General features: G+C 39.4%; 1 protein-coding gene across 1 annotated transcript in view; it reads right to left on the bottom strand.

The window, feature by feature from the left end:
- The window catches only part of TBC1D4 (TBC1 domain family member 4), a 160,425-nt gene that overhangs the window by 35,556 nt on the left and 110,092 nt on the right, over positions 1–14,777 (bottom strand). The window contains exons 9-10 of the mRNA XM_054013266.1: positions 7,226–7,300; positions 5,852–6,078 (exon numbers count right to left, since the gene is read on the bottom strand). Coding sequence (XP_053869241.1) covers positions 5,852–6,078; positions 7,226–7,300 — 302 coding nt within the window. The remainder of the gene's footprint in view (positions 1–5,851; positions 6,079–7,225; positions 7,301–14,777) is intronic.

Genomic DNA, 14,777 nt, shown 5'->3' with positions numbered 1-14,777 from the left:
CCCAAAGTGCTTAACACACACTAATGTTTTTGGTAAAAGCCAATAATTATCACCGAGATACTTTCACAAAGAACACACATTGTCCAGCTAAAAGGAGATATGTTTGTTGTGGGAAACAGACATTGGGTCTCTAATACCTTGGTACATTTTTTTTTTTTTTAAATTGACTACTGGTATAGCAATGAAGATGTGAAAAACGAAATACTCAGAGGATCACATTTGTGTACCACCTAAAATAGCTGCACACTTTAAGCAGGGCTGCTTTTTATTCAACAGCTGTACAGTTTAACTGGAATTCATTGTATTTGAATAAACCCATCCAACTACTATAAATCAAACATAGCTGTTAAATTAGCTCTGTGAAAAGTAAGCTGACACACACTCCTGCTGCCCATTAAGATTTGCAGTAGAACTGCCAGTAGCACAAAAACATAAAAAAAAAATAAAAAAAAAATCAAGCTACATATAATTTACATGTAACCTCACATTGCAGAAGGGGAAGACTAACAAGAATTTCCCCAGTACCATCTACATTAATCATGCCTTCAAAAGGTTCCAAAAACTGTGGCAGAGGATACTGCATTTTCTCAATATGGAAAATGGTGTCGTGGGCTAAGATATACATGAAAAACTCCTATTGATCTTTGCAAGGATCTCTTACTAAAACAGCCAGGTTTGTGAAAAGATACAAGTGCTTTGAAGTTATAATTAAGGCCTTAGAAGTTCAAACAACAATCTACAGCTTTTTGCCTTTCGAAGAACTCTTGTATTACACTACCTGTTTTATTTTAATATGAAATATTAAACAGCCATCCCAGTTTAAAAAAAAAATTAGCAGACATTTGCTATGTGAATCTATCAAGACAGAAAGTTGTCAGCAAAAAATATATATATCAAACCACAAGAAAGATGTGAACTTCCTCTTTCATGCCTCAACCTGATGGCATATTATGGTGGTTTCAGTAACACATTTGCAATGTGAATCAGAAAATCTAATCTAGGAAGAGAACGCCATTTGGATGATACACTTAATTCTCTTTAAACCAAGCCAAATTATATGGATTTGAATGTTTGGGTGACTGCTGATTATTACATAGCTACTTTATCATCACTCAGTTTTAACTGCATAAACACTGTAATATCTCATTTTCACAAACACACTCCAGATCAAAAAAGGAGGATTAGAAAGAACAGGATGTGAAATGTTTTGCAAAGCTCAAAGTAATGCAGATGAAACACCATCAGTACAGAATTTTCTAATAAAACCTCTGCATTTTTCCCCACTGTCTATTTATATTAGATAGATCGACAGATCCCAGTGCTAGGATTAACCATTATTTTCATTTAAAAACTCCACACTACAGAGAACAATATCCTTAGCTAATATATTCTTCAAAGTGGTGTTTTACAAAAACAGACTTTGACACGGGGGCCACATTCTGATCTATTACACTAGTGTAAATCTGAAACAACTTCATTGACTTCAATGGAGATTTTTACACTGGCATTATTGAGATTAGACTCTGGCCCACAACATAACAGACGAATAAAAACTGACTTCTGGCAGTGAGCGTATCACACTCTGTGTAGAATTAGTATTCACGTTTCCCCAACCTCCAGAAACACAGATGTTTATCCTTAGTAAGCCTAGGGCAGGCCTGCATTGTTGTTTACATTTAAATGGCCCTGCCTTTCTGTCTATGAAGTGATAAACAAATACGTCCAGTTTGTGGTAGAATTGTGGGATTTATGGAGACTCCTCAGCATTAACCAAAAGTAGATGGAGAATAAAAGACTGTTGACACCTACTAACAAAGTTATAAAGTCCCAAATCAAGCTACCTCAGTGAACTAGAAGTAGGATTCTGAGTCCTAGGAGAAGAGGGCACTTCCTTCATTTTTAATTAACCTAATCAATATATTATTGGAAAACTCTATGCTAGAGTAAACAAAGGTAAAATAATGGCATTGTAGTCAGTATTGTGAAGCTCCGATCAGGATCAGGGCCTCTCTATGCAGGAACTGAATATGCAACTAGATAGCGTCCCTGCCCCCCAGAGTTTATAACCTAATATAAATGAGTGATTGCAAGTTCATTAGAAAGCAAGTGGGAGGATTATTTCCTTTAGCCACCCCAAAAACTTTAAAAACAACTTTCCCTTACACATCACATGACTGGACATTTATGCATAAACATTCTGTCTGCAGACTGAAATTTCAAATTGGGATTTGACAATAAACCATCTAAGACAACAACTGACAGACATTGGTGCCTGTGCAGCAGAGGAAGGTGGGGGATGGACAGTCAAGATAGCCCCTGTCTTGGCCCCAACAGGAGAATGGTTTCTTCCCCACATCAAGGGGAATCAGCAGTTGTTGCAACAGTCTGCAGGGCAACAGAAGAAAAGCCAGTAAGTAATGGAGTGCACAAAAGGCCGATTGGAAGTAGGGTGACCAGACAGCAAGTGTGAAAAATCGGGACAGGAGGTCGGGGGGTAATAGGATCCTATATAAGAAAAAGACCCAAAAATCAGGGCTGTCCCTATAAAATCAGGACCTCTGGTCACCCTAATTGGAAGAGAGAGGACTGGGAGAAGAAAAGGAGTCAGTTTAAAAAAGCAGCTGCAAAAATCATGGAATCAGAGTGCGCGACCAACATCTCAATCACTACAGCTCTGATTCAGGAAAACACTTAAGAATTTGCTCTCCTGAATCAGGGCCTATGCTTGCAAGCTTAAGGTTTTGTTTGGCCTATCTAGGTACTTATGTGGCCTTTTTCACCGCTGCATCAAAAAGCCCTTCCCACAGCATTCTCTTTTTGCCTTTTTTAGACAGTATACCCTTCAGAGCCATGATAAGTTTGTGAAGCATCTAGTAGTGAGTGATTTGATTAATTACTAATGAAACATTGTTAACAACAAGGTACCCCCTTTCCTACCACACATATCAAGGCTGCGTGTTAGCAAGGGACTAACATATTACACATGTTTCGTGGCTCTCTCCCCTCATTTTAAAGCTTTACAGAATGATTCATGCTGGTGGTTAGCCAAACATAAAGACACTTTCCATGCTGTCCCACATAGCACAGAAAGGAGAAATTAATTGGTGAAATGCTCACAAAAAGCCTTATGTACTGGTATTACAAATCAACACAGTAGTTTTGCAGCACTATTATCACTGTAACTATGTGTGGTTACCCCATGGAAATGGATGTGCTTTTTTACTTTTAATGAGCATTTCTATAGTCAGTTCATCAATTCAGATCAACTATTTAGAAAACCTGTTAGAAAAATGTTAGCACAAGAAGTGACATGTTTCAAAACACCAAAATGCCATTTAATTGACAACTCCATGTCAGAAGCCAGCTGCACCGAAGAACACTCTGCACTGCGGGCATAAGACACTCCTCTCACCTCTTGGAAAGGTCATTTTCTGACTGCTGGAGTGGCCTGCCTGAGCTCTGGTAAAAGCTTTTCAGGAAAGAGGGGGCAGAGAAGGAAGAGGGAAGTCCACTCTCACTACGATATCGTCGTCGAGCTAAAGGTACAGGACTGAGTGTAGGCAATAAGACAAAATGGAGCAAATGTGTCTAAGTGTGCTGGTTACAACAATTCAAATACCTACAACTGTTATAAATACTGGGCCAGCTGCTGCCTTGACTTACACGGACTGTGTCCCCAACAAAGTCAATAGAATTGTACAGGATACAAGTTGGGGCAAAAAATGGCCTAAGAAATTAATCAAATTATTGCATTATGATGAAATTAAAGAGACACCAAATGAAACTAAAGTATAGACAGCCAAGAAGATCTCTTATTTCTTTAGTCTTAGTTAATCTCAACAAGACAGAGAAATAAATACCCAGTGTTTGTAATGTACTTCAGTGGTTCTACTTTTATAGCAAAACTTGCTTTGATAAATACAATATACCAAGAAAGATTAGAGTGGGAATGAACTAGAGTAGTGAACACATTATAGTGAAATTAAATATGATGAGAAAATATTATTCTTAAAAGGTGCAAACTGTTTTCAAGAAAATTCAAGTGCAAGGTTATTGTAGAAATTGCTACTTAATTACTCAACACCAATTTCAAAAATTTTGGAAAACAACTGTCTTCCTTGTAACATATATGTAGGATTTCAATCACAACACATTTCAATAATTAAGGAAAAAATAAAAACCTATTTGAAGACATATTAGAATCATTTCAGTTGCTTTGATATAAATATTTCTAGTTGATTACTCATTCTGTGACAGAAAGGAAGAACAACCTAAGATCAAGTTGTTGTGAAGCTCTTGTTTTGATTGGAAGCTTGCTGATCATGCAACTTAAGTCAGTGACTTCTTGAAGACTATTGTAAAGCAGTGAAGTCAGCAAGTCTTTAAATACTAAATTGCTAAGGTTTCCTGTTTGCACACACCATCATCTTGGTCAGTGAAAAAAAGAAAAAAAGAAAAAACAAAAAAAAACACTAAAATTATCTGCCAAACACAGGGATAACATTCTGAGGATGAACTCATTTCAAAGCTTCTTTTTCTTGTTTCCCCCCCCCACACACACCTCTATATGAAACAGAATCAACTTGATAAGTAAGAGAGTCATTTGTGGTGTTAACCTCCTCATTTTAATAAGCACTTTGAATGGAAAAAAGAATTGCTAGCATTTCACCCAACATGATTTTTTAAAATATATTTCTAAAAATGTAAACCTGTGTAAAATGTAGAGGCCACCTCAGTAGTTTGGGAAAAGAATGTTACCAGGTAAGAGGAATCAGAGTGTAGGGCAGCGGTGGGCAACCTGCAGCCCGTCAGGGTAATCCGCTGGTGGGCCACCAGATAGTTTGTTTACATTTGCACGGCCGCCCGCAGCTCCCAGTGGCCCTGATTCGCCCTTCCCGGACAATGGGAGCTGAGGAAAGTGGTGCGGGCCACAGGGATGTGCTGGCTGCTGTTTCCCACAGCTCCCATTAGCCGGGAACAGCAAACCACGGCCACTGGGAGCTGCAGGCAGCCATGCAAATGTAAACAAACTGTCTGGTGGCCCTCCAGTGGATTACTCTGATGGGCCATGTGCAGCCCGCGGGCCACAGGTGGCCCACCACTGGTCTAGAGCCTGAGCAAATAAAGGAAGACTCAGTGATGTTGAGCTTGTATGCTCGCTCCTGGACATGGGAAGAGTAAAGAATTGTGGCGGCTCCTTCTGACCAAAATGAAAGAACCATGATTGTCTCCAATGGGAGCACCTTCCAACCATGCTAGCTGGAGCAAAGGTCTCCAGAGTAAAAGGAAAAGAGTTTAAAAGGGAGACATTTGGGAAAGGGCATTATGAAGACTAAAAATGCTATCCCCTCAAAAAAGTTAAATATAGCTCACAATGTGGTGGTAGTATTGAATTCTTACAACCCTTTCCTCAGGAGGTTTAACTGACCTGGTGGGAGACAAAGGAAGGCACTAGAGCCTTGCCTACATTAGAGCTCCTGCAGTGTGGCCATTTGTGAGGCTGAACTGATGGGAATTTTCCATCCCCTAAAATTCTCGACTGCAGACACAGCCAAAAAGGTTAAGTGGTTTGCCCAAGGCCACAGAGCTGAGATGAGAACTAGCTCTTTGGTTAGTTAATTATTGTCTGTGTATCAACTGGGGTACAGCAACAAGTACTTTTGCTGTAGAGAAATTTTCTGAATATAATTATTTAGAAAAATCTAAACACTGCACAAGCAGCCTATGTGAACATTAACAACTGTGGCTTAAATGCGTGGATGGGCATTATTTATATTATTCATTTCATTCTATTTTTCCTGATCAGAAAATCTCTGAAAATGCTTGTACACATTTGAATGCCCAAACTCACCTGCTCTGCTCTATAGAATTCTGTCTCAGAAGTGGAGACTTAACACTCTGGGACCTCCCGTCCTGGAAAGTAATCCTCTTCTTGGCACTGGACGTTGGATGGCTGAAAGTATGTGCACGCCTTCTAAACTGAGGAGAATCGTAGTCCTCTTCGGGAAATGGCTGCCATACCGAGGACACAGGGGAAGCTGGAGGAGTGGCCGGAGGAGAATCCCCGGGTGAACAGTCCTGAAAGGAAATCAGATAGGAGTGACACTTTCCCCCCTGCACTGTACAACGGGTAACATAACTGAACAAATTCTACAGCTCATCAAAGGTCTGGAAGAACTAAAGCCTCTCCCCTTCTTGGTCATGGCCTATTGTATGCTAATTATCAGCTGCGCAACCAACGCCAGACATCCTTTGATAATTAGCTCTGAAATAGCAATGTCCTTTTTAAAGCAACAAAGACTGTGTACACAAAGCATTCATAGACCAGTCGCTCCTCTCTTGAACACCCTTTGGCTACTAACAATTGCAACTGCTAGACTTCTAGCTTTCAGGAAAAATAAAGTATGGAAAATGATCACGGCCAAAGCTGGTTTATACTAGCTTCCTCGACATATCATGAACATATTTCCTGTACTGTCAAAGCAATATCCTGGGAAAAAGAAAAGATTGTTACACAGCCAGATTCCAAGTAACAGCAGCAGGAAAATCAAATAATAAAAGCTGTTATGGATCCTCCTTCTCCTGGGAAAAACAATCATTCATTCAAATGTTGTGTGAGGTAAAAGGAAAGACATTAAAAACAGGAAATAAAATGAAAGTGAATAAAACTGGCATTACACATGGGGTTTTCAACTACTTAAAAAAAGATTCAAGCTTCTCTTTTATTCAGTAACAAATAATTTGTGTTTCAACACCTTTATGTACATTTAAAAAAAAAAAAAAAAAACAATGGTGACTGTTAGCTGGTTTTACATTCACAGTTTGAATGTGGTAAAAGCAACTTTTTTTACTTGTGATTTCTTTTTAGTTAAAACCATTCCTCTGAAAAGTTATGAAGCAGAAGCAGACTACAAATTCCCTGGTTTAGTTTGATCACAAAAGCAAGTTAGGTGAAATTTAAAAAATAAACAGCCAGCATAAATGAAAAAGAGCCAGCTTTTCTTTAAGTTTGAGCTTTAATAATAATGTGGTTTAGAAAACTGAAATAAGATACCTACAATTGCCAGGGAGGATTATCCTCCACTGTAGATGTATCTTACTTGAACTTTGCAAAATACATTTGTTCTTTATGTGGCCACTTTGAAATCAAAGAAGAGGAGTTGCTGTGTTACTGCTTCAGCATTAGCCACAGCACATTCCAGGTTTACTTAATTTTGTTACATACCTTATCAGAAGTAAGGCTGCTGCACCGTTCAAAGCTGTCCATGCTGCCCAGACGACCTCGCATTCTGCTAGCTCCCTGCAGGAATGAGAGTGTTCCATTTTATCCCAAGTTTTGTTCTTCATAGTAAGATTAAATAAATTGTTTAAGAGGAGACTGGAAAAAAACAGCAGTGATCCGGCAGGTAAACAGTGAGGTGCTATAAAGGGGTATATAAAAAAGTCCACATAATAACTGCATGTACTATGCATCTTTATCTAATTCAATCTATCCTTTGATTTCAGAGCACTAAATTCACTCACTGATTTTTTTAATTAGTATGCTATGCAATGGGTTTAAAATATTAAAAAGTTATTCGCAAGGAAAAAACATGAAATTTTATCTTAAATTTTGATGGCATTCATGGATTATAAAATAGAAGCTATAAATGTTTGGGATTTTAATACACGTGCATTACATATATTTTTATATTCCAATCCAGCATGGCTGCACCCAGAGTAAGCCTCAAATGTAAAGTCTATCACATGTTTACATCTGTATAGTACAGTTCCATCATCTCAGAGTTATATAGTGAGATTTACAGTCCATCAAGCCCTCTCTCCATTATGGAAAGTGATCACTGGTCTTTTTTTCCCCACGGTGAAGAATGGAAAGATTTTGAAGTGTAAAAATCTGCTGCAAGAAGAATTGCCTGCTTCCACGTCAAGGTTTTTGACAAGGAAAAATAAGCTCTCTCTTGGCAGAGGCAAGGAAGAATTTCTGCATTAGAAATGCTATCCCCAGAAGGGAAAAATACAACAAACTTTAGGAAGAGGCCCCGATCACAGTAAGAACCAAACATGGATATGCTCCAAATAGGGGCATACCTATGCCTCTTCTTCCTGAAGGCAGTACGTGTAGTGATTAGCAACTTAGTTTAAACATGCAAAGTCACAAAGAGTTGTTTTGAAATCTAAATACATGACCTACTGCAATCAAAAACAATTACCAGAAATGAGATGCAATTTTTTTTAATTGGATTCCTGTCCATTCAAACCCACAGAATCTCTCTCCTAATCATTAAGACGTTTCTGGGACCTGTATCCTGACCTCATGTCTTTCTGAAAGACACTTTTCCTATTTGACAAAACATTCTATATGTTCCGCAAAATGTATCAGACTTAATTTGTTCCCCACCCGCTCAGAACCTTTAAACAAAGGTAGATTCTTCTCATACAGGGCTTCCTCTTCCATTCCCAGTCCAACAACCCTCTGGAACAACCAGACTGCACCAAATTCCCTGACTCTTCAAATCCTGTTTTGAGAATGATAGATTTATTAGAGTGGATTTGGAGTCACAGACCTACAAATTCTACTGCGGGTCTCCCACTTTTCCCTGGGGGTAAGGGATTCCATTCTACACTTGTATAAGGTACCTTTCTTTTCTTCTACACACCATTTACAGTTGGTGTTAGCATGATCTACTGGAGAACAGAATCACAGAACTGTAGGGCTGGAAGGGACCTCAAGGGGTTATGTAGCCCATCTCCCCCCTACAGGAGGGCCAAACATATCTAGACCATATCTGACAGGTGTTTGTCTAATCTGTTCTTAAAAGCTACCAATGATGTGGATTTCACAATCTCTTTAGGTAATCCGTTCCAGCACTTAAGTATCCTTATATATAGTTAAACATTTTTCTTAATATCTAACCTCAATCTCCCTTGCTGTAAACTAAGTCAATTACTTTTTGTCCCACCTTCAGTGAACATGGGAGAACAATTGACCACTGTCCTCTTTATAACAGCACCTTCTACTTCTTTGAAAACTTATGTCCCACCTCAGCCTTCTCATCTCTAGACTAAACATGCCCAATTATTCCATACTTTCCCCTAAGATATGTTTTCTAAACCTCTTATTTTTGTTTCTCTCCTTTGGGCTCTCTCCAATTTGTCCACATCTTTCTTAAAGTGCCATGCCCAACACTGGACACAGTCCTCCAGAGGAGGCCTCACCAGTGCCAAGTAGAGCAAAACAATTACCTACTATGTCTTACGTGTCCGGTTTGGCCAATGTACATGGCAGAGGGGTATTGCTGGCACATGATGGCATATATCACATGACACTCCTGTTAATACACCCAGAAAGACATTGGCATTTTTTGCAACAGTGTCAAATGATTGATGATCCTCTATGACCCTCACATTCTTTTCTGCAATTCTGCTATCTATTCAGCTAGAACGACTGTATTTACTGAGAATAGTCCGTGAACACTGCAAGCCTTTGGGTGAAATATACTATCAGACTACATTATGTTACATTGTTTTATTATCTGATGGAAATGTATATCCCTCAGCTCCTGAAGCATGCTACTTTGATACTTAAATCAGACAAACAGCAAACCCATTTGCTTTCTCCCATGCTGCTTTTCACACCTGAGAGAGAGAAGCACCCCATAAACACCCACAAAACTAACTCACTATCCTTCTTCAAAACATTCCTTTTTCCTGCGAGGACTACAAAACTATAACAGTGATTAGGCTGCTGGTGTGCTAAGACCACAGTCTATCATGCTGACCAATATTGTTTCATTGTGGTTTTTTTTGTACTGCCCCATCTGATCTGACTATATTTGTCTATTACCTCATCTTATATGGAGATTGTAAGAACTCTGGGACGGTCTTCTTGTTCTGACTGTATAGCACCTAGAACAATGGGTCCTGGTCATTGACTGGGCCCATAGGTGCTACAGTAATACAAAAATAAATATTTTATAGAAATTGTTGGTAGACTTAAGGCACAGTAGCTCCTCTTGCTGTACTCACAGCCGTCGGTAACGTTTTACAATGTCAACAATGTTAAGAATTGCTTCAGGTTACTTTTTGCTGACAGAGCATTAGTCCTGAAAACCACTCTCGGTGCCATGGATGCATGCGCACACTACCTCCTAAAGCCGGGTTACCAACAGAAAGGAATGCTGGCCCTGAAGCATCTCTCTTCAGTGGCATATCATGTAACAGAGATATGAATGAAAATTCTTTATTTTAGTTTAGGGAAGGGTCCCATGTTATGCTTTTGACATTAAAAAAATATATATGACTACTATAAATATTACATTTTTGAGCCTTTGTTTTCATAGTCTGGTATGTGCGCTAGGACCAAAATTCAAACTGTATTTATGAGGTTTGAGGTCAAGCACAGGTTATATTTATTTTTCTGGGATACACAGCTATGAAGCCACAGCTTGTTTTCAGTTCAGCCCTGGCAACTTTCAGAACATTTCAGCAAAGTAAGCAAATGAGAAAGACACATACTTTTGAGATTTTTATTTTTAATAAAACAAATAGGCTTCTCATTTAGGGTTAGACTGTAAACCCTCTACTGACATTAGTGAGCACTTACTCACTCAAGTAGTGCCATTGATGCCAGTGAGACTATCTGGGCAATTAGCTGTTCATAATCCTGTCCTTGTGTGTTGCTTGAGTGCTTTATAAGTATATATTTCTTAATCCATTATGACGGAGACTTTATAAGTGCATCTCTTAAAAAAAAAAAATGAAAACTTTGCATGTACAATGAGAGAACGAAGAAGGATTTTACATTCCATGGATTTCTTGGTCGGTCTTCTTTCATGATCTACTAATCAAATATGTGAACAGATTTTCTGAGACTACGAACATAGCAACTTTCTGAATAGAAACTTTGAATTTGTTTTTGTGACAACTGCACCAATGTCCTGTATTATCCTGAACAAATCTTACTGAATTAGGTTTAATATTTTTGGAGGTCATTGCATTAAAAATGAAAAATGTTTATGTATTGCTATGGGATTGTATGGAATTTCTTTAGCAGGAAGAAAGGATTAATGCAATCTCTGGGAGACATGAGGAACTTCAAAGGATTTTTAGTGACAACCTTTGTAAACTGGATATCCTAGGAAATACCTGGGGGTGAATCCATCCTTTTGAAGCTATGCCCTGGGGAGAAAGCTTAATTCTTTGCTAATTACCTTCTCCTGGAAACTTCAGATCAAAGACCCCTGAACTGTACAAAGAGTGGACTTAACATGTCATAAAGCTGCTCGTTCTGAGCTGAAGCTGTGATGAATGTGAAACCACAAGGCAACTCCTTGGGTGGGGGGTTTGAAAGATTGCTCTTGCTGGAGCCCATATTAGGGTTGTGTTGATCTCATGCAAGCTTATTAGCACGCATGTAGGTTCTGTTACTGTTTTTAGTGTGTTTTCTCTGTAGCATTTTACCTTCAGAATAAATAGGCTTGCATAGGAAGTGCTGTGTGGTAACTTATTAACTGTTGGCAATCATTCGGTTATTAGTGAACAGAAGGCAAGAGAAGATTGCTTAAGGCAGGAAACTGTTCAGCCTGGAGATACTCCAGTCAGAAGGGACACACACACACACACACACACACACACACACACACACCCCTCCACCCAAGAGAGCTGACAGCTTGGGAGCTGGAAGCCTGAGCACACACACACACACACACACACACACACACACACCCCTCCACCCAAGAGAGCTGACAGCTTGGGAGCTGGAAGCCTGAGAGTAGGTGTTCTTGCTGTACCATAGAGGGGGGAAAAACAGGTGTAGTTGATCGGAACTATGACAGTTTTCTGTCCTGCTTATAAAACTACATAAATCTTTTGACAGGTTTCAGAGTAGCATAAATCTTTTGATTACGAAAACTTTAAAATAAAGAGGACAAGTGATGTCATCAGTTTTTACATCATGGTACAGTTAAATGACTTGGACTTAATAGGGCCACATTGTGTAAGACACTGTAGAAAAACCACAGAGAGAGATGTTTCCTGCCCCAGAGAGCTTACAATCCTTTTAAAAGGTAAATGGCAAAAAAGACAAAGATAAGTTACAATTTATTATTTTTTATCATTTTGATTACAGTAGTGCATAAAGGCCCAGCCCTGGATCAGGGCCCTGTTGTGCCAGGCACTGTATATACACAACAACAAGTCCCTGTCCCAAATCCAATTAGATGCGATGTCCTTACCAATCTTGTAAGATATTACTTTTCCAATTCTTGCATTCATGAAGCCATTACTGGAAGTGCAAGGAAAGGATTCCCTGTGGACCCATTTCCAGTTTTTTTTTGCAAGATGCTCTGTGACATACTGATAGTTTTTAATCTATTGTAGTTACATACAGGATACATTTTTGGCACCTAAAATTTGCAGTTTTATTCAGTCATGTAATATATTCATCATATCAGAGGATAAATGGACAAGACTGGACATGTGTAAATCCAAATTACCATCTGGATTACTTTATGCAACCCACAGACTCCAGAAAATTCATTCTGCTATATACTATGCAAGGCACTGCTTTATGTCACAATGACCATGATCAGAAGAGAGACATACCATATTCTAAATGGTGAAATAACCATCATGGAGAAAAATGATCTTACTTACAGAGCAATTCTCACCAGTGGTTTCTGTATCTTTAGTAGACCAATTAGAAAACAGCCTACTCACTCCTTGCACCAGTGTAGTGGAAACAATTTCTCACGTTGTGAGCTACAAAATGTTAATGTGCCCACATACCTGACTGAATTATGAAGTAAAGCAGGGTTTCTCAAACTGGGGTCGCCGCTTGTGTAGGGACTTTCCCTACACAAGCGGCGACCCCAGTTTGAGAAACCCTGCAGTAAAGACTATGTTTCATAATATTTATTGGGTCATTCCTAGATTCACATAGACTACAATGGGCTGACTCATATGGGGCTGAAGTACCTTGCTGAATTGATACCGAAGTGTCTCCCATTTGTAGTCCAACTACTTCTGATGGCCCAGGCAATACATTTAGGCATATCATCATCAGCACAATAGTTACACCTCACTAACACAGTCCATCAGGATTTACAGCCCTCAGTCCAATAACTCCTAGACCTTTCTTCCTTGTTCCTCTTTACACCTCTTCTCTCTGCTCCTAGCCTGCCTGCCATCATTCAGTTACAGCGCTTTTACCAGTCTGAGCTTAAATAGGATTTTAGAACACCACACTGTGGGGGGAAGAGGGCTGAGGGGAGAGGAGAGAAAATACTACCATGCTATACCTTTTAGAATTATTCAACTTTTCCAATTGTTACTTTATTTTAATTGCACATTGCACCTTGGCTAACATTAATAATGAAATGAGATGCCATTCATCATTATCTGAGTACCTCTTATTGTACATAATATAGCCATAACCTTAATATTTCACAATTTTTGCAACTGATCGTGACAGAGTGCGAGCTGTAGCACCCAGGTCGCTTAGGTAATTGTGTGACAGGGAAGATTGGAGGCAATTAACCTGTCATGGTGAGATTGTTGACATATGGGGGCAATGATTGGGCTAATGAGGTAATTAGCTCAATAAGGGACGATATATATTTGTCAGGAAAAGACAGTTACCTTTTCCGTAACTGGTCTTCGAGTGTTAACGAATGTTGTCACAGTTCAGGGCAACTGCACCTGTATTTCCCCCAATGGTCCAGCAAGGGTAACCACTCCCAGACTTCCTGCTCCCCAGCTGTTGCCTTTCTTGGGTGGAGATCTGCATCTCACTCCTTTCTGACTGGAGTGTTTCCAAGCTGCACAGTTCCCTGCCTTCATTGTGTTATTCCCAGCACGGACCTGCTGCCCAAGCACAGTTGCTTGCTTTCTCTTCAGAGACAGTTGACAGTTAGTGTGACTGCCCACCACTGTAAGTTACCATGCCTGGTTCTTTCTTAAGGTAAAAAGTACTACCCCAGAAAACATATTTAAAAACAGTAAAAGAACCTGCAATAATAAGAGCATCCCAATCGATCCTGGGCTCTGGCAGGAGCAGTCCTTCCAAATCCCATCCAAGGAATTTCCTTGTGGCTTCCAGTCCATTACAGCTTCAACGCAGAACAAGCCCCCAGCTTAGGGCATCTCAGCATGCCCAGACCTCCCAACCCTTCCTTAAGATTGGAGCCCTCAGTGAACTAGGGATCCTGTCCGTCTGCTGGACCTCAAGACGATTCCGAGCCTGTTTAAAACCAGGCTATTTATCCAAAAATCCTTTCTTTGTCAGCTGGTCCTTGGAGAATCCCATTTGAACTAATATATGCCAACCTCTTCAGCAGATGGCTTCAAACGTCCGATAACCAGAAGAACTATATTAGCATCCCCTTCCTCCTAGAGGAGTTGCATACAATTCCACAACAACAATGGCGTTTTTAACATAATGGGCCCCAAAAGGTATTAACCCTAAATCACTAAGTTTTAACTCAATTTAGTAAAGTTTATTCCATAAGGTTTGCCCAGGATACGCCAGGATATTGGTCAGTCTGTCACAAACATAATGCAAAATTACAATTGAACTACATTTTATTGTGTCTCAAAATATCTGTAAATCTTGCAAGCTTAACTTTGTGCACTACTTGCTGTTGATGGGAACTCAACCCATTTTCAGAAATATTTGCTAAAAGACTGTCTTTCTGCTTCTGTGCATGTATGCTCTTCCTGCATTTAACATCAACATAATCTAGCTAAATTAAACCCATAGGAAGCAATTAAGTTTCATG

Source organism: Malaclemys terrapin, chromosome 1, assembly GCF_027887155.1.
Source record: "Malaclemys terrapin pileata isolate rMalTer1 chromosome 1, rMalTer1.hap1, whole genome shotgun sequence".
NCBI classification, from domain to species: domain Eukaryota; kingdom Metazoa; phylum Chordata; order Testudines; family Emydidae; genus Malaclemys; species Malaclemys terrapin.
The sequence above is the reverse complement of the archived record's forward strand: the minus strand, read 5'-3'. Positions and strand labels throughout refer to the sequence as shown.